Below are 20400 nucleotides of genomic sequence, written 5' to 3' on the forward strand. Positions count from 1 at the left end.
TTCTATGATATCGGAGAGTTCTGATGTTACTGTGAATTTTCTCTCGTTTCTATGATATTGGACTGTGAATTGTCTAGTTTCTATGATATCGGAGAGTTCTCATGTGACTGAATTGTCTCTAGTTTCCATGATATGGGAGAGTTCTCATGTGACTGTGAATTGTCTCTAGTTTCTATGATATCGGAGAGTTCTGATGTGACTGTGAATTGTCTCTAGTTTCTATGATATCAGTTCTCATGTGACTGTGAATTGTCTCTACTTTCTATGATATCGGAGAGTCCTCATGTGACTGTGAATTGTCTCTAGTTTCTATGATATCGGAGAGTTCTCATGTGACTGAATTGTCTCTAGTTTCTATATCGGAGAGTTCTCATGAGACTGAGATATCATAGAAACTAGAGACAATTCACAGTCTCATGAGAACTCTCCGATATAAAAACTAGAGACAATTAAGTCACATGAGAACTCTCCGATATCATAGAAACTAGAGACAATTCACAGTCACATGAGAACTCTCCGATATCATAGAAACTAGAGACAATTCACAGTCCGATATCATAGAAACTAGAGACAATTCACAGTCACATAAGAACTCTCCAATATCATAGAAACTAGAGACAATTCACAGTCCGATATCATAGAAACTAGAAACAATTCACAGTCACATAAGAACTCTCCGATATCATAGAAACTAGAGACAATTCAAAGTCACATGAGAACTCTGAGATATCATAGAAACTAGAGACAATTCACAGAGTTCTCATGTGACTGTGAATTGTCTCTAGTTTCTATGATATCAGAGAGTTCTCATGAGAATGTGAATTGTCTCTAGTTTCTATGATATCGGAGAGTTCTCATGTGACTGAATTGTCTCGTTTCTATGATATGGGAGAGTTCTCATGTGACTGTGAATTGTCTCTAGTTTCTATGATATGGGAGAGTTCTCATGTGACTGAATTGTCTCTAGTTTCTATGATATCGGAGAGTTCTCATGTGACTGTGAATTGTCTCTAGTTTCTATGATATCGGAGAGTTCTCATGTGACTGTGAATTGTCTCTAGTTTCTATAATATCGGAGAGTTCTCATGTGACTGAATTGTCTCTAGTTTCTATGATATCTCACAGTTCTCATGTGACTGTGAATTGTCTCTAGTTTCTATGATATCGGAGAGTTCTCATGTGACTGTGAATTGTCTCTAGTTTCTATGATATCGGAGAGTACTCATGTGACTGTGAATTGTCTCTAGTTTCTATGATATCGGAGAGTTCTCATGTGACTGAATTGTCTCTAGTTTCTATGATATCTCAGAATTCTCATGTGACTGTGAATTGTCTCGTTTCTATATCGGAGAGTTCTCATGTGACTGAATTGTCTCTAGTTTCTATATCGGAGAGTTCTCATGAGACTGAGATATCATAGAAACTAGAGACAATTCACAGTCTCATGACAACTCTCCGATATCATAGAAACTAGAGACAATTCACAGTCCGATATCATAGAAACTAGAAACTAGAGACAATTCACAGTCACATAAGAACTTTCCGATATCATAGAAACTAGAGACAATTCACATTCTCATGAGAACTCTCCGATATCATAGAAACTAGAGACAATTCACAGTCACATGAGAACTCTGAGATATCATAGAAACTAGAGACAATTCACAGAGTTCTCATGTGACTGTGAATTTTCTCTCGTTTCTATGATATCGGACTGTGAATTGTCTCTAGTTTCTATGATATGGGAGAGTTCTCATGTGACTGTGAATTGTCTCTAGTTTCTATGATATCGGAGAGTTCTGATGTGACTGTGAATTTTCTCTCGTTTCTATGATATTGGACTGTGAATTGTCTAGTTTCTATGATATCGGAGAGTTCTCATGTGACTGAATTGTCTCTAGTTTCCATGATATGGGAGAGTTCTCATGTGACTGTGAATTGTCTCTAGTTTCTATGATATCGGAGAGTTCTGATGTGACTGTGAATTGTCTCTAGTTTCTATGATATCAGTTCTCATGTGACTGTGAATTGTCTCTACTTTCTATGATATCGGAGAGTCCTCATGTGACTGTGAATTGTCTCTAGTTTCTATGATATCGGAGAGTTCTCATGTGACTGAATTGTCTCTAGTTTCTATATCGGAGAGTTCTCATGTGACTGAGATATCATAGAAACTAGAGACAATTCACAGTCTCATGAGAACTCTCCGATATAAAAACTAGAGACAATTAAGTCACATGAGAACTCTCCGATATCATAGAAACTAGAGACAATTCACAGTCACATGAGAACTCTCCGATATCATAGAAACTAGAGACAATTCACAGTCACATAAGAACTCTCCAATATCATAGAAACTAGAGACAATTCACAGTCCGATATCATAGAAACTAGAAACAATTCACAGTCACATAAGAACTCTCCGATATCATAGAAACTAGAGACAATTCACAGTCACATGAGAACTCTGAGATATCATAGAAACTAGAGACAATTCACAGAGTTCTCATGTGACTGTGAATTGTCTCTAGTTTCTATGATATCAGAGAGTTCTCATGAGAATGTGAATTGTCTCTAGTTTCTATGATATCGGAGAGTTCTCATGTGACTGAATTGTCTCGTTTCTATGATATGGGAGAGTTCTCATGTGACTGTGAATTGTCTCTAGTTTCTATGATATGGGAGAGTTCTCATGTGACTGAATTGTCTCTAGTTTCTATGATATCGGAGAGTTCTCATGTGACTGTGAATTGTCTCTAGTTTCTATGATATCGGAGAGTTCTCATGTGACTGAATTGTCTCTAGTTTCTATATCGGAGAGTTCTCATGTGACTGAGATATCATAGAAACTAGAGACAATTCACAGTCTCATGAGAACTCTCCGATATAAAAACTAGAGACAATTAAGTCACATGAGAACTCTCCGATATCATAGAAACTAGAGACAATTCACAGTCACATGAGAACTCTCCGATATCATAGAAACTAGAGACAATTCACAGTCACATAAGAACTCTCCAATATCATAGAAACTAGAGACAATTCACAGTCCGATATCATAGAAACTAGAAACAATTCACAGTCACATAAGAACTCTCCGATATCATAGAAACTAGAGACAATTCACAGTCACATGAGAACTCTGAGATATCATAGAAACTAGAGACAATTCACAGAGTTCTCATGTGACTGTGAATTGTCTCTAGTTTCTATGATATCAGAGAGTTCTCATGAGAATGTGAATTGTCTCTAGTTTCTATGATATCGGAGAGTTCTCATGTGACTGAATTGTCTCGTTTCTATGATATGGGAGAGTTCTCATGTGACTGTGAATTGTCTCTAGTTTCTATGATATGGGAGAGTTCTCATGTGACTGAATTGTCTCTAGTTTCTATGATATCGGAGAGTTCTCATGTGACTGTGAATTGTCTCTAGTTTCTATAATATCGGAGAGTTCTCATGTGACTGAATTGTCTCTAGTTTCTATGATATCTCACAGTTCTCATGTGACTGTGAATTGTCTCTAGTTTCTATGATATCGGAGAGTTCTCATGTGACTGTGAATTGTCTCTAGTTTCTATGATATCGGAGAGTACTCATGTGACTGTGAATTGTCTCTAGTTTCTATGATATGGGAGAGTTCTCATGTGACTGTGATTTGTCTCTAGTTTCTATGATATGGGAGAGTTCTCATGTGACTGAATTGTCTAGTTTCTTTGATATCGGAGAGTTCTCATGTGACTGTGAATTGTCTCTAGTTTCTATATCGGAGAGTTCTCACGTGACTGTGAATTGTCTCTAGTTTCTATATCGGAGATTTCTCATTAGACTGAACTGTCTCTAGTTTCTATGATATCTCAGAATTCTTATGTGACTGTGAATTGTCTCTAGGTTCTATGATATCTCAGAGTTCTCATGTGACTGTGAATTGTCTCTAGTTTCTATGATATCGGAGAGTTCTCATGTGATTGAATTCTCTCTAGTTTCTATGATATCGGAGAGTTCTCATGTGACTGAATTGTCTCTAGTTTCTACGATATGGGAAAGTTCTCATGTGACTGAATTGTCTAGTTTCTTTGATATCGGAGAGTTCTCATGTGATTGTGAATTGTCTCTAGTTTCTATGATATCGGAGAGTACTCATGTGACTGTGAATTGTCTCTAGTTTCTATGATATCGGAGAGTTCTCATGTGACTGAATTGTCTCTAGTTTCTATGATATCTCAGAATTCTCATGTGACTGTATATTGTCTCTAGTTTCTATGATATCGGAGAGTTCTCATGTGACTGAATTGTCTCTAGTTTCTATGATATCACAGAGTTCTCATGTGACTGTAAATTGTCTCTAGTTTCTATGATATCGGAGAGTAGTCATGTGACTGTGAATTGTCTCTAGTTTCTATGATATCAGAGAGTTCTCATGTGACTGTAAATTGTCTCTAGTTTCTATGATATCGGAGAGTAGTCATGTGACTGTGAATTGTCTCTAGTTTCTATGATATGGGAGAGTTCTCATGTGACTGTGAATTGTCTCTAGTTTCTATGATATCTCAGAGTTCTCATGTGACTGTGAATTTTCTCTAGTTTCTATGATATCGGAGAGTTTTCATGTGACTGAATTGTCTCTAGTTTCTATGATATTGGAGAGTTCTCATGAGACTGTGAATTGTCTCTAGTTTCTATGATATGGGAAAGTTCTCATGTGACTGTGAATTGTCTCTAGTTTCTATGATATTGGACTTTGAATTGTCTCTAGTTTCTATGATATTGGAGAGTTTTCATGTGACTGAATTGTCTCTAGTTTCTATGATATCGGAGAGTTCTCATGAGACTGTGAATTGTCTCTAGTTTCTATATCTCAGAATTCTCATGTGACTGAATTGTCTAGTTTCTTTGATATCGGAGAGTTCTCACGTGACTGTGAATTGTCTCTAGTTTCTATATCGGAGAGTTCTCACGTGACTGTGAATTGTCTCTAGTTTCTATATCGGAGATTTCTCATTAGACTGAACTGTCTCTAGTTTCTATGATATCTCAGAATTCTTATGTGACTGTGAATTGTCTCTAGGTTCTATGATATCTCAGAGTTCTCATGTGACTGTGAATTGTCTCTAGTTTCTATGATATCGGAGAGTTCTCATGTGATTGAATTCTCTCTAGTTTCTATGATATCGGAGAGTTCTCATGTTACTGTGAATTGTCTCTAGTTTCTATGATATGGGAGAGTTCTCATGTGACTGTGAATTTGTCTCTAGTTTCTATACCTCAGAGTTCTCATGTGACTGTGAATTGTCTCTAGTTTCTATGATATGGGAGAGTTCTCATGTGACTGTGAACTGTCTCTAGTTTCTATGATATCGCAGAGTTCTCATGTGACTGTGAATTGTCTCTAGTTTCTATGATATCAGTGAGTTTTCATGTGACTGTGAATTGTCTCTAGTTTCTATGATATGGGAGAGTTCTCATGTGACTGTGAATTGTCTCTAGTTTCTATGATATCAGAGAGTTCTCATGTGACTGTGAATTGTCTCTAGTTTCTATGATATCGGAGAGTTCTCATGTGACTGTGAATTGTCTCTAGTTTCTATGATATCGGAGTTCTCATGTGACTGTGAATTGTCTCTAGTTTCTATGATATCGGAGTTCTCATGTGACTGAATTGTGGCTAGTTTCTATGATATCGGAGAGTTCTCATGTGACTGTGAATTGTCTCTAGTTTCTATATCTCAGAATTCTCATGTGACTGTGAATTGTCTTTAGTTTCTATATCGGACTGTGAATTGTCTCTAGTTTCTATGATATCTCATAGTTCTCATGTGACTGAATTGTCTCTAGTTTCTATGAAATTGGAGAGTTCTCATGTGACTGAATTGTCTCTAGTTTCTACGATATGGGAGAGTTCTCATGTGACTGAATTGTCTAGTTTCTTTGATATCGGAGAGTTCTCATGTGACTGTGAATTGTCTCTAGTTTCTATATCGGAGAGTTCTCATGTGACTGTGAATTGTCTCTAGTTTCTATATCGGAGAGTTCTCATTAGACTGAACTGTCTCTAGTTTCTATGATATCTCAGAATTCTTATGTGACTGTGAATTGTCTCTAGGTTCTGATATCTCAGAGTACTCATGTGACTGTGAATTGTCTCTAGTTTCTATGATATCGGAGAGTTCTCATGTGATTGAATTCTCTCTAGTTTCTATGATATCGGAGAGTTCTCATGTGACTGTGAATTGTCTCTAGTTTCTATGATATCGGAGAGTTCTCATGTGACTGTGAATTGTCTCTAGTTTCTATGATATCGGGGAGTTCTCATGAGAATGTGAATTGTCTCTAGTTTCTATGATATCGCAGAGTTCTCATGTGACTGAATTGTCTAGTTTCTATGATATTGGAGAGCTCTCATGAGACTGTGAATTGTCTCTAGTTTCTATGATATCGGAGAGTTCTCATGTGACTGTGAATTGTCTCTAGTTTCTATGATATGGGAGAGTTCTCATGTGACTGTGAATTGTCTCTAGTTTCTATGATACGGGAGAGTTCTCATGTGACTGTGAATTGTCTCTAGTTTCTATGATATCGGAGAGTTCTCATGTGACTGTGAATTGTCTCTAGTTTCTATGATATGGGAGAGTTCTCATGTGACTGTGAATTGTGGCTAGTTTCTATGATATGGGAGAGTTCTCATGTGACTGTGAATTGTTTCTATGATATCGGAGAGTTCTCATGTGACTGTGAATTGTTTCTAGTTACTATGATATGGGAGAGTTCTCATGTGACTGTGAATTGTGGCTAGTTTCTATGATACCTGTACCAACAATCTGCCCCCCAAACTGCTTGTACCATCGCATAGCTGATTTTAATCCACAATCTGTTTAGCAGGTGATGCAGTTATTGTCCTAAAAAAAAAAAACACTACTTGAAGAGGAATCCATGGCGCAGGTTCTGCTCTGAAATTCCACCTGTTTTGCTCAGTGTGAACATACCCTAACAGTAGTCACAAACACCTTTTACATATGGGCCTATTACCAGCTAGATCCAACTTGACACCACAAACCATTGGTCTGAAACTGCGGCCCTCCAGCTGTTGCAATATTACATTTCCCAGACATGATGGGAAATGTGGTTTTAAAAACAGCTGAAGGGCCGCAGTTTGGAGACCCATGCCTCAAACAGTGCATCGCTCAGTAATAAATGTAAGTATGCTCTGACCTGTGCAGGGATGGCTGAGCGTCCCATTACCTACTGAGCAGTATGAAGACTTTGTGATATGTGCAGAGATTAATATAATGGAGGAAGGGAGCTGTGATCACCTATTGACTCCTATAAACATGCAGTGTGGCCTGTGCCGAGAGGAGTGGACATGCAGGAGGCAAGTTGTCACCATCACCTATTGATTTTGGGAGTACAGAATTATGAGCATTCTCCGATATGTGCAGGGAGGAGGAAGAAGTGAGCTGTTGAGCTATCACCCCTTGATCTCTATGGGACAGTGTCGTGGGAATACTCCGGCAGATGAGCTGCACGGCAGCTCTATCTTTCTCTCATTGCGCATGGACAATCCTGCGTTACCATTCGATCAAGATATTAATCAAAGAAACCATCTCCTCATCTTTCGCCATCCCATAATCCTCTTTCCTCACCTCCTCTGCTCTCTTACAATGAAGACAGGAGACATGAGTTCTCAGCAGGGCACTGAGGGTAGGATCACACATGTTTAATAGGTGAAGTTACTACAGCACAGGCACACGACACAACTTAGCGTGAAGGGGGATAAGAAACAGTCTTTTAATAAAGACAGTGTTATTTTCAATATGAAAAAAATAACCTGAAACCGTGCAAAAAGAAAAAAACCTGAAATGTGTAACTGAGGAAGATTAACGTCCATCACAACCCGGAGCTCGTGCAAATAAAATCTAATCTCCACCGTTATAGGTCGATAAGTTATAAGGAAAAGGACGAAAAGTTCCCACCGCTTCTGGTAAGGAATCGGCAAATCGTCTCACATCATCAGACAAAAGATATATTGGCAAAACACAACTTGGTTCCGAGGACTAACACTAATACTCAAGACTTTGGCGTAGGAACAACTAAGCTACCAAAAAAGACCAACACAAAAGGGCATGGTCCAGACCAAGACGGCCAGCAGGGGTGGGGGGGGGAGCATCAACTGACAGGTAATACAAGCATGCTAAAGTCCAAAAAGTTACAAAACTCAGACACCAACAAACAACCGAAAGACAACAGCAAGATCTCACGTCTTGTGCACATTTTAAGAAAAATGGCTTCTTCCCTGGAAGAATCTTCAAGTGTCATTACTTGGAAGCAGTGGCTGTCTGCCCACGTCTCACAAGACCGGCTTGATGTATATGAAGTCGCCCACGTTTCGGGCCCCCAGGGGGCTCCTCTCCATGTGAATGGCCTGATGCACAATCAGATTACTATTTCGAGTGAAGCATTTCCCGCAGACAGAGCACGAGTACGGCTTCTCCCCCGTATGGCCGGTCAGGTGATTGATCAGGCTTGGCTTATTAGAGAAGAGCTTCCCACACTCTGGACACGTCAATCTCTCCCTGCGGTGATTTCTCCGATGGTTGGCAAAATCAGAGCGGCGCACAAATATTTCCGAACACTCTGAGCACTGGTAATCCTTCTTTACTTGTGATCCAGAACCTTCCTCACTGGCTGCCGCCTCATCTGTCCCAGGGGATGACTTTGGTTGTGGATGATCTTTGAAGGTATGCGTTTCAGCCGCTACATCTTCCCCATCATCAGAACCTGAACCCTCTTCAATTGGGGCAAAACTGTATTTTGTCTGGGCGTGTTTGATAAGGGCAGAGACGTCAGTGTCAAAGCTGCTTCCCTCGTCGAAAAGGAGAAAGTCGTTCTGCAGGAGGCTCCCCCCATACATTGGGGGAGATGGTTCTGAGTGAGTAGATGGATACTGCGGTTCATGATCTGTAGGCGGGAAAACATCTGTTTCAGACGCAGTGCCTTCTTCACAGGAATCTGTTTCCTCGTCAGAGCCATAGCCAGCACGCCGCTTCCGAGCAGGGGGCCTGAAGTCATCCACGTCTGCAAGGTTTCCCTCTTCATCTGACATCACCTCCTCTTTGATCTGGAAGCTGGTGTACTGGTAGTTGTTGGTGGCCGTGTAGTCGGAGTCAGAAACGTCCCCCTCTTCATACATGGGTTCTTCCTTGATCCGGACTGATGTGTACTGTATATGAGCCGTGGTGGAAGGTTCTTCAGGGTCACCAGTAACGAGAGTTGATGAGTAATGCTCGGTGGGATCACCAGATGTATAGAGCTCGGTATCGGGGGTTTGTTCAGCTTCTCTGGAGTCTGGATCCTCTTTGATACAGAGGGATCCACACTGCTCATCTTCTGCAGCCTCTGGATCACTTTCTTCTCGTGAACAGGATTCCTCCTTGACACGAGTTGGTTTGTAGTGCGGCAGGTTTTTCACGATTGGACCTGGAGTGGATTAAACACAACAATGTTACATGTTATTCTGCATCAGTAAATCCAACCCGTACGGTGAACCTCTTACCTGGAGACTGACCCCGGTGATCACCCCCCGCCTTGTCTTCAGCCTGGCCTTCCCCCATATCCATGATAAAAGAAACGGTGGTGCCCTCACGCTTTACTGCATCCTGAAACAACAGGTATGGTCAGAAACATCCAATTATCCTGCGGAGGTATTGGCACTGGCAGCGGCTCTCACCTCTCCCGTCAGCTGCTGGATGATCTGGAAGGTCAGCTCCAGGATCTTCTTCTGGTTCTGAGGAGACGATGGTGTGACAGGACCCTGAGCCCATCCTCCTGAGATGTGAGGACTGCAGAGGGAGGACACTCTCTCACCTGACTTCTTCTTCACCACCACACAGTCCTGTAAGATTAATGTGTGACCTACTGTAACTCCGCCTGTACAATATCAGTCACATGACACTTCCCACAATCCCTCACCTCTCCAGTCAGCAAGCACATGATCTCTAGGGTGAGGCTGAAGATGTTTTCAGAAATTTTAGTCATGTCCGTTCTTTCTCGTGATTGTCGTGCCATTATTGAGTGTGTATTCACCTAGAAGTGCAGTATAAGATTATACACTGGAATGCCCCCCCCCCCCGCCTTGTATCTCCTCCCCCCCCACCTTGTATCTCCCCCCCCCCCCCACCTTGTATCTCCTCCCCCCCCCCCCGCCTTGTATCTCCCCCCCCCCCCCCCCACCCCCGCAGGCACTTACCAGGTTCCCGCGATGACAGAGTGCAGGGCTGACCTTTACCCCGTGGGAGGCCCTGGGCTGACGTTTTATAGCCGGATCAATGTGAGCTGTCTTACATGATGGCGCCCCCCACTGCTCGGAGTCACCTTCTGTAGATCTACCCTGGAACACAGAGGGAACGGCGTCTCTCTTAAGCGTCTTGCGCAGACCCCCAGGCACGTAACAATCCTCGGTGAAATGCTCGGAGCAGATCCGGTAGCGGTCGCCACGTTTGGCCTCCAGGATCTTCTGGGCAGTGTCCTCAATCTCTCCAATCTCCTGACCACTCTGCAGGATGCATCGCAGCCAGGTCCGGATCTTATCCAGCCGGTTCGGAAACACGTGAAAGATGACGTTGGGCGAGAGCTTCTTCCTGCCTGATGAGGGGCAATGCAGCACGAAACACCGCGGCATCTTACTCCTGCCAGGAGACGAGGGAACAGAGTGAGAACAGAGACCCCCAGAGGAGGAGGGGAACAGAGACCCCCGGAGGAGGAGGGGAACAGAACAGAGACCCCCGGAGGAGGAGGGGAACAGAGTAAGAACAGAGACCCCCGGAGGAGGAGGGGGAACAGTAAGAACAGAGACCCCCGGAGGAGGAGGGGAACAGAGTGAGAACAGAGACCCCCGGAGGGAGAGGGGAACAGAGTGAGAACAGAGACCCCCGGAGGGAGAGGGGAACAGAGTGAGAACAAAGACCCCCGGAGAGAGAGGGGAACAGAGTAAGAACAGAGACCCCCGGAGGAGGAGGGGAACAGAGTGAGAACAGAGACCCCCGGAGGAGGGGAACAAAGTAAGAACAGAGACCCCCGGAGGAGGAGAGGAACAGAGTGAGAACAAAGACCCCCGGAGGAGGAGAGGAACAGAGTAAGAACAGAGACACCCGGAGTAGGAACAGAGTGAGAACAGAGACCCCCGGAGGAGGAGGGGAACAGAGTGAGAACAGAGACCCCCGGAGGGAGAGGGGAACAGAGTGAGAACAGAGACCCCCGGAGGGAGAGGGGAACAGAGTGAGAACAAAGACCCCCGGAGAGAGAGGGGAACAGAGTAAGAACAGAGACCCCCGGAGGAGGAGGGGAACAGAGTGAGAACAGAGACCCCCGGAGGAGGGGAACAAAGTAAGAACAGAGACCCCCGGAGGAGGAGAGGAACAGAGTGAGAACAAAGACCCCCGGAGGAGGAGAGGAACAAAGTGAGAACAAAGACCCCCAGAGAAGGGGAACAGAGTGAGAACAGAGACCCCCGGGGGAGGAGGGGAACAGAGTAAGAACAGAGACCCCCGGAGGAGGAGGGGAACAGAGACCCCCGGAGGAGGAGGGGAACAGAGACCCCCGGAGGAGGAGGGGAACAGAGACCCCCGGAGGAGGAGGGGAACAGAGACCCCCGGAGGAGGAGGGGAACAGAGACCCCCGGAGGAGGAGGGGAACAGAGACCCCCGGAGGAGGAGGGGAACAGAGACCCCCGGAGGAGGAGGGGAACAGAACAGAGACCCCCGGAGGAGGAGGGGAACAAAGTAAGAACAGAGACCCCCGGAGGAGGAGGGGGAACAGAGTGAGAACAGAGACCCCCGGAGGGAGAGGGGAACAGAGTAAGAACAGAGACCCCCGGAGGAGGAGGGGAACAGAGTAAGAACAGAGACCCCCGGAGGAGGAGGGGAACAGAGTAAGAACAGAGACCCCCGGAGGAGGAGGGGAACAGAGTAAGAACAGAGACCCCCGGAGGAGGAGGGGAACAGAGTAAGAACAGAGACCCCCGGAGGAGGAGGGGAACAGAGTGAGAGCAGAGACCCCCGGAGGAGGAGGGGAACAGAGTGAGAACAAAGACCCCCACAGGAGAGGAACAGAGTGAGAACAGAAACCCCCACAGGAGAGGAACAGAGTGAGAACAGAGACCCCCGGAGAAGGAGGAGAGGAACAGAGTGAGAACAGAGACCCCCGAAGGAGGAGGGGAACAAAGTAAGAACAGAGACCCCCGGAGGAGGAGGGGAACAGAGTAAGAACAGAGACCCCCGGAGGAGGAGGGGAACAGAGTAAGAACAGAGACCCCCGGAGGAGGAGAGGAACAGAGTGAGAACAAAGACCCCCGGAGGAGGAGGGGAACAGAGTAAGAACAGAGACACCCGGAGTAGGAACAGAGTGAGAACAGAGACCCCCGGAGGAGGAGGGGAACAGAGTGAGAACAGAGACCCCCGGAGGAGGGGAACAGAGTGAGAACAGAGACCCCCGGAGGAGGAGAGGAACAGAGTGAGAACAGAGACCCCCGGAGGAGGAGGGGAACAGAGTGAGAACAGAGACCCTAAAAGGAGAGGAACAGAGTGAGAACAGAGACCCCCAGAGGAGGAGGGGAACAGAGACCCCCGGAGGAGGAGGGGAACAGAGTAAGAACAGAGACCCCCGGAGGAGGAGGGGAACAGAGTAAGAACAGAGACCCCCGGAGGAGGAGGGGAACAGAGTGAGAACAGAGACCCCCGGAGGAGGAGGGGAACAGAGTAAGAACAGAGACCCCCGGAGGAGGAGGGGAACAGAGTAAGAACAGAGACCCCCGGAGGAGGAGGGGAACAGAGTAAGAACAGAGACCCCCGGAGGAGGAGGGGAACAGAGTGAGAACAGAGACCCTCGGAGGAGGAGGGGAACAGAGTGAGAACAGAGACCCTCGGAGGAGGAGGGGAACAGAGTAAGAACAGAGACCCTCGGAGGAGGAGGGGAACAGAGTAAGAACAGAGACCCTCGGAGGAGGAGGGGAACAGAGTGAGAACAGAGACCCTCGGAGGAGGAGGGGAACAGAGTGAGAACAGAGACCCTCGGAGGAGGAGGGGAACAGAGTAAGAACAGAGACCCCTGGAGGAGGAGGGGAACAGAGTGAGAACAGAGACCCCCGGAGGAGGAGGGGAACAGAGTAAGAACAGAGACCCCCGGAGGAGGAGGGGAACAGAGTAAGAACAGAGACCCCCGGAGGAGGAGGGGAACAGAGTAAGAACAGAGACCCCCGGAGGAGGAGGGGAACAGAGTAAGAACAGAGACCCCCACAGGAGAGGAACAGAGTGAGAACAGAGACCCCCGGAGGAGGAGGGGAACAGAGTAAGAACAGAGACCCCTGGAGGAGGAGAACAGAGAGAACAGAGACCTCAAGAAGAAGACAGTGTGAACACAGAGATCACAGAAGGAGGAGACAACACAAGAACAGAGTCCAGGAGATAATTTGAAAATGGAGACGCCTGGAGGGGGCGGCCTCCGACCTACCCTCGTGCTCCCAGATCTGTGGAAGACTTCTTCATCAGGTGAGGTCAAATGCAAGACCAGGAGATCTGGGGGGCGGAGTCAGGACCAGGAGATCTGGGGGGCGGAGTCAGGACCAGGAGATCTGGGGGGCGGAGTCAGGACCAGGAGATCTGGGGGGGCGGAGTCAGGACCAGGAGAAAAAAAGCTGTAAAACGCTCTGAGGACCTGTAGGAAGGAATCCGGAAGTCATCAGAATCTCCTCCACATCTCCCCTCCGCCTGCAGACTATTACTCCACCTGTCTTCTCCGCCTGAAGACTATTACTCCACCTGTCTTCTCCGCCAGCAGACGATTACTCCCCCCATCTCCTCCGCCTGCAGACTATTACTCCTCCTGTCCCCTCCGCCTGCAGACTATTACTCCTCCTGTCCCCTCCGACTGCAGACTATTACTCCTCCTGTCTCCTCCGCCTGAAGACTATTACTCCACCTGTCTTCTCCGCCAGCAGACGATTACTCCCCCCATCTCCTCCGCCTGCAGACTATTACTCCTCCTGTCCCCTCTGCCTGCAGACTATTACTCCTCCTGTCCCCTCCGACTGCAGACTATTACTCCTCCTGTCTCCTCCGCCTGAAGACTATTACTCCACCTGTCTTCTCCGCCAGCAGACGATTACTCCCCCCATCTCCTCCGCCTGCAGACTATTACTCCTCCACATCTCCCCTCCGCCTGCAGACTATTACTCCTCCACATCTCCCCTTCGCCTGCAGACTATTACTCCTCCCGTCTCCTCCGCCTGCAGACTATTACTCCTCTCGTCCCCTCCGCCTGCAGACTATTACTCCTCCTGTCCCCTCCGCCTGAAAACTATTACTCCTCCTGTCCCCTCCGCCTGCAGACTATTACTCCTCTCGTCTCCTCCGCCTGCAGACTATTACTCCTCCACATCTTCCCTCCGCCTGCAGACTATTACTCCTCCACATCTCCCCTTCGCCTGCAGACTATTACTCCTCCTGTCCCCTCCGCCTGCAGACTATTACTCCTCCTGTCCCCTCCGCCTGCAGACTATTACTCCTCCTGTCCCCTCCGCCTGCAGACTATTACTCCTCCCGTCCCCTCCGCCTGCAGACTATTACTCCTCCACATCTCCCCTCCGCTTCAGACTATTACTCCTCCTGTCCCCTCCGCCTGCAGACTATTACTTCTCCACATCTCCCCTCCGCCTGCAGACTATTACTCCTCCCGTCTCCTCCGCCTGCAGACTATTACTCCTCCACATCTCCCCTTCGCCTGCAGACTATTACTCCTCCTGTCCCCTCCGCCTGCAGACTATTACTCCTCCTGTCCCCTCCGCCTGCAGACTATTACTCCTCCTGTCCCCTCCGCCTGAAGACTATTACTCCTCCTGTCCCCTCCGCCTGAAGACTATTACTCCTCCTGTCCCCTCCGCCTGCATACTATTACTCCTCCGCCTGCAGACTATTACTCCTCCGCCTGCAGACTATTACTCCTCCGCCTGCAGACTATTACTCCTCCGCCTGCAGACTATTACTCCTCCGCCTGCAGACTATTACTCCTCCTGTCTCCTCCGCCTGAAGACTATTACTCCTCCTGTCCCCTCCGCCTGCAGACTATTACTCCTCCTGTCCCCTCCGCCTGCAGACTATTACTCCTCCTGTCCCCTCCGACTGCAGACTATTACTCCTCCTGTCTCCTCCGCCTGAAGACTATTACTCCACCTGTCTTCTCCGCCAGCAGACGATTACTCCCCCCATCTCCTCCGCCTGCAGACTATTACTCCTCCTGTCCCCTCCGCCTGCAGACTATTACTCCTCCTGTCCCCTCCGACTGCAGACTATTACTCTTCCTGTCTCCTCCGCCTGAAGACTATTACTCCACCTGTCTTCTCCGCCAGCAGACGATTACTCCCCCCGTCTCCTCCGCCTGCAGACTATTACTCCTCCACATCTCCCCTCCGCCTGCAGACTATTACTCCTCCACATCTCCCCTTCGCCTGCAGACTATTACTCCTCCCGTCTCCTCCGCCTGCAGACTATTACTCCTCCACATCTCCCCTCCGCCTGCAGACTATTACTCCTCCACATCTCCCCTTCGCCTGCAGACTATTACTCCCCCCGTCTCCTCCGCCTGCAGACTATTACTCCTCCACATCTCCCCTCCGCCTGCAGACTATTACTCCTCCACATCTCCCCTTCGCCTGCAGACTATTACTCCTCCCGTCTCCTCCGCCTGCAGACTATTACTCCTCTCGTCCCCTCCGCCTGCAGACTATTACTCCTCCTGTCCCCTCCGCCTGAAGACTATTACTCCTCCTGTCCCCTCCGCCTGCAGACTATTACTCCTCTCGTCTCCTCCGCCTGCAGACTATTACTCCTCCACATCTCCCCTCCGCCTGCAGACTATTACTCCTCCACATCTCCCCTTCGCCTGCAGACTATTACTCCTCCCGTCTCCTCCGCCTGCAGACTATTACTCCTCCTGTCCCCTCCGCCTGCAGACTATTACTCCTCCCGTCCCCTCCGCCTGCAGACTATTACTCCTCCACATCTCCCCTCCGCCTTCAGACTATTACTCCTCCTGTCCCCTCCGCCTGCAGACTATTACTCCTCCCGTCTCCTCCGCCTGCAGACTATTACTTCTCCACATCTCCCCTCCGCCTGCAGACTATTACTCCTCCCGTCTCCTCCGCCTGCAGACTATTACTCCTCCACATCTCCCCTCCGCCTGCAGACTATTACTCCTCCTGTCCCCTCCGCCTGCAGACTATTACTCCTCCTGTCCCCTCCGCCTGCAGACTATTACTCCTCCTGTCCCCTCCGCCTGAAGACTATTACTCCTCCTGTCCCCTCCGCCTGCATACTATTACTCCTCCGCCTGCAGACTATTACTCCTCCGCCTGCAGACTATTACTCCTCCGCCTGCAGACTATTACTCCTCCGCCTGCAGACTATTACTCCTCCTGTCTCCTCCGCCTGAAGACTATTACTCCTCCTGTCCCCTCCGCCTGAAGACTATTACTCCTCATCTCCTCTCCGCCTGCAGACTATTACTCCTCCCGTCTCCTCCGCCTGCAGACTATTACTCCTCCCGTCTCCTCCGCCTGCAGACTATTACTCCTCCACATCTCCCCTCCGCCTGCAGACTATTACTCCTCCCGTCTCCTCCGCCTGCAGACTATTACTCCTCCACATCTCCCCTCCGCCTGCAGACTATTACTCCTCCCGTCTCCTCCGCCTGCAGACTATTACTCCTCCACATCTCCCCTCCGCCTGCAGACTATTACTCCTCCACATCTCCCCTCCGCCTGCAGACTATTACTCCTCCCGTCTCCTCCGCCTGCAGACTATTACTCCTCCCGTCTCCTCTGCCTGCAGACTATTACTCCTCCACATCTCCCCTCCGCCTGCAGACTATTACTCCTCCCGTCTCCTCCGCCTGCAGACTATTACTCCTCCACATCTCCCCTCCGCCTGCAGACTATTACTCCTCCCGTCTCCTCCGCCTGCAGACTATTACTCCTCCACATCTCCCCTCCGCCTGCAGACTATTACTCCTCCCGTCTCCTCCGCCTGCAGACAAATACTCCTCCACATCTCCCCTCCGCCTGCAGACTATTACTCCTCCCGTCTCCTCCGCCTGCAGACTATTACTCCTCCACATCTCCCCTCCGCCTGCAGACTATTACTCCTCCCGTCTCCTCCGCCTGCAGACTATTACTCCTCCACATCTCCCCTCCGCCTGCAGACTATTACTCCTCCTCCTGTCCCCTTCACCTGCAGACTATTACACCTCCCGTCTCCTCCGCCTGCAGACTATTACTCCTCCTGTCCCCTCCGCCTGCAGACTATTACTTCTCCTGTCACCTCCGCCTGCAGAGTATTACTCCTCCCGTCTCCTCTGCCTGCAGACTATTACTCTTCCTGTCCCCTCCGCCTGCAGACTATTACTCCTCCCGTCTCCTCTGCCTGCAGACTATTACTCTTCCTGTCCCCTCCGCCTGCAGGCTATTACTCCTCCCGTCTCCTCTGCCTGCAGACTATTACTCCTCCTGTCCCCTCCGCCTGCAGACTATTACTCCTCCACATCTCCCCTCCGCCTGCAGACTATTACTCCTCCCGTCTCCTCCGCCTGCAGACTATTACTCCTCCACATCTCCCCTCCGCCTGCAGACTATTACTCCTCCCGTCTCCTCCGCCTGCAGACTATTACTCCTCCCGTCTCCTCCGCCTGCAGACTATTACTCCTCCACATCTCCCCTCCACCTGCTGACTATTACTCCTCACGTCTCCTCTGCCTGCAGACTATTACTCCTCCTGTCCCCTCCGCCTGCAGACTATTACTCCTCCCATCTCCTCTGCCTGCAGACTATTACTCCTCCTGTCCCCTCCGCCTGCAGACTATTACTCCTCCTCCTGTCCCCTTCACCTGCAGACTATTACTCCTCCTGTCCCCTCCGTCTGCAGACTATTACTCCTCCCGTCTCCTCTGCCTGCAGACTATTACTCCGCCTGCAGACTATTACTCCTCCTGTCTCCTCCGCCTGCAGACTATTACTCCTCCACATCTCCCCTCTGCCTGCAGACTATTACTCCTCCTGTCCCCTCCGCCTGCAGACTATTACTCCTCCTGTCCCCTCCGCCTGCAGACTATTACTCCTCTTGTCTCCTCCACCTGCAGAGTATTACTCCTCCTGTGTCCTCCACATCTCCCCTCCGCCTGCAGAATATTGCTCCTCCGGTCCCCTCCATCTGCAGACTATTGCTCCTCCCGTTTCCACCTCCCATGTCTGCAGACTATTACGCCTCCCGCCCGCTCTGCACGGTTTGTTAGGCCCCGCCCCTGCCGGTACGTACGCTTCCAGTTTCTAGCGCTCAGGACGCCGCTGCTGACGGTCCCGGTGGCTCCGCCTCCTATTTCACCTTCACCGGAAGTCCGGGTCACGCAGACGTCGTATTCAGTCACGTGTAGTGAATCCACCAAATCAGCTGACACGCCACTACATTCCCGCCCTCTCATCAGTCACGTGTCACAGAGGGAGGAGCCTCGGTCCTTTGTGTCCTGTCAGGATAAACTGTGAATTAAATCTCCGAATATGAGGCTGCAAAGGCGACTACAGGGGCCCGACCACAACCCCAGAGCCGGCCACAGGGGCCCCGACCACAACCCCAGAGCCGGCCACAGGGGCCCCGACCACAACCCCAGAGCCGGCCACAGGGGCCCCGACCACAACCCCAGAGCCGGCCACAGGGACCACGACCATAACCCCAGAGCTGGCCACAGGGGCCCCGACCACAACCCCAGAGCCGGCCACAGGGGCCACGACCACAACCCCAGAGCCGGCCACAGGGGCCACGACCATAACCCCAGAGCCGGCCACAGGGGCCCGACCATAACCCCAGAGCCGGCCACAGGGGCCCCGACCATAACCCCAGAGCCGGCCACAGGGGCCCCGACCATAACCCCAGAGCCGGCCACAGGGGCCCCGACCACAACCCCAGAGCCGGCCACAGGGGCCCCGACCACAACCCCAGAGCCGGCCACAGGGGCCCCGACCCCTCCCAGAGCCGGCCACAGGGGCCCCGACCCCCTCCCAGAGCCGGCCACAGGGGCCCCGACCACAACCCCAGAGCCGGCCACAGGGGACCCGACCCCAGCCCAGAGCCGGCCACAGGGGCCCAGATGACAACCCCAGCCCAGAGCCGGCCACAGGGGCCCCGACCACAACCCCAGCCCAGAGCCGGCCACAGGGACCCCCGACCACAACCCCAGCCCAGAGCCGACAACAGGTGCCCCGACCACAACCCCAGCCCAGAGCCGGCCACAGGGACCCCGACCACAACCCTAGCCCAGAGTCGGCAACAGGGGCCCCGACCCCCTCCCAAAGCCGGCCACAGGGGCCCCAAAGACAACCCCAGCCCAGAGCTGGCCACAGGGGCCCCGACCTCAGCCCAGAACCGGCCACTGGGGCCCCGACCACAACCCCAGAGCCGGCAGCAGGGGCCCCGACCACAACCCCAGCCCAGAGCCGGCCACAGGGGCCACGACCACAACCCCAGAGCCGGCTACAGGGGCCCCGACACCAGCCCAGAGCCGGCAACAGGGGCCACGACCACAACCCCAGCCCAGAGCCGGCCACAGGGGCCCCGACCACAACCCCAGCCCATAGCCGGCAACAGGGGCCCCGACCCCAGCCCAGAGCCAGCTACAGGGGCCCGACCACAACCCCAGAGCCAGCAACAGGGGCCCCGACCACAACCCCAGCCCACAGGGGCCCCGACCACAACCCCAGAGCCGGCCACAGGGGCCCCGACCACAACCCCAGCCCATAGCCGGCCACAGGGGCCCCGACCACAACCCCAGCCCAGAGCCGGCCACAGGGGCCCCCGACACCAACCCAGAGCCGGCCACACGGGCCCAGACACCAACCCCAGTGCAAAACACACAAAACTTCTGTCAAATGTGTGATAAAAGATTATCTTTCATAAGTTTGTGACGGGGCCGGGCTAGTGATATGGTGTGTGTGACAGGGCCGGGCTAGTGATATGGTGTGTGACAGGATCGGGCTAGTGATATGGTGTGTGACAGGGCTAGTGATATGGTGTGTGACAGGGCCGGGCTAGTGATATGGTGTGTGACAGGGCCGGGCTAGTGATATGGTGTGTGATGGGGCCGGGGTAGTGATATGGTGTGTGACAGGGCTGGGCTAGTGATATGGTGTGTGACAGGGCCGGGCTAGTGATATGGTGTGTGACAGGGCCGGGCTAGTGATATGGTGTGTGTGACAGGGCCGGGCTAGTGATATGGTGTGTGACAGGGCCGGGCTAGTGATATGGTGTGTGACGGGGCCGGGCTAGTGATATGGTGTGTGTGACGGGGCCGGGCTAGTGATATGGTGTGTGA

The 20400-nt window shown here is 50.3% G+C and overlaps 2 protein-coding genes across 2 annotated transcripts; one reads left to right on the plus strand and one right to left on the minus strand.

Annotated features, from left to right (window-relative positions):
- Window positions 1-7678: 7678 nt before the first annotated feature.
- Window positions 7679-18438, minus strand: LOC138798354 (oocyte zinc finger protein XlCOF7.2-like). Its single transcript, XM_069978768.1, has 7 exons — window positions 18354-18438; window positions 13501-13704; window positions 10244-10682; window positions 9967-10080; window positions 9725-9889; window positions 9551-9653; window positions 7679-9474 (listed from the first exon to the last, which is right to left on the minus strand). Exons 2-7 carry the CDS (start codon window positions 13533-13535, stop codon window positions 8345-8347), a joined length of 1986 nt encoding a protein of 661 aa, XP_069834869.1. The 5' UTR covers window positions 13536-13704; window positions 18354-18438; the 3' UTR covers window positions 7679-8344.
- A 741-nt stretch (window positions 18439-19179) lies between these two features.
- LOC138798951 (basic salivary proline-rich protein 3-like) lies at window positions 19180-19965 on the plus strand. Its single transcript, XM_069979586.1, has one exon. The coding sequence runs from the start codon at window positions 19180-19182 to the stop codon at window positions 19963-19965; it is 786 nt and encodes a 261-aa protein (XP_069835687.1).
- Window positions 19966-20400: the final 435 nt, after the last annotated feature.

Source organism: Dendropsophus ebraccatus, chromosome 8, assembly GCF_027789765.1.
Source record: "Dendropsophus ebraccatus isolate aDenEbr1 chromosome 8, aDenEbr1.pat, whole genome shotgun sequence".
NCBI lineage: Eukaryota > Metazoa > Chordata > Amphibia > Anura > Hylidae > Dendropsophus > Dendropsophus ebraccatus.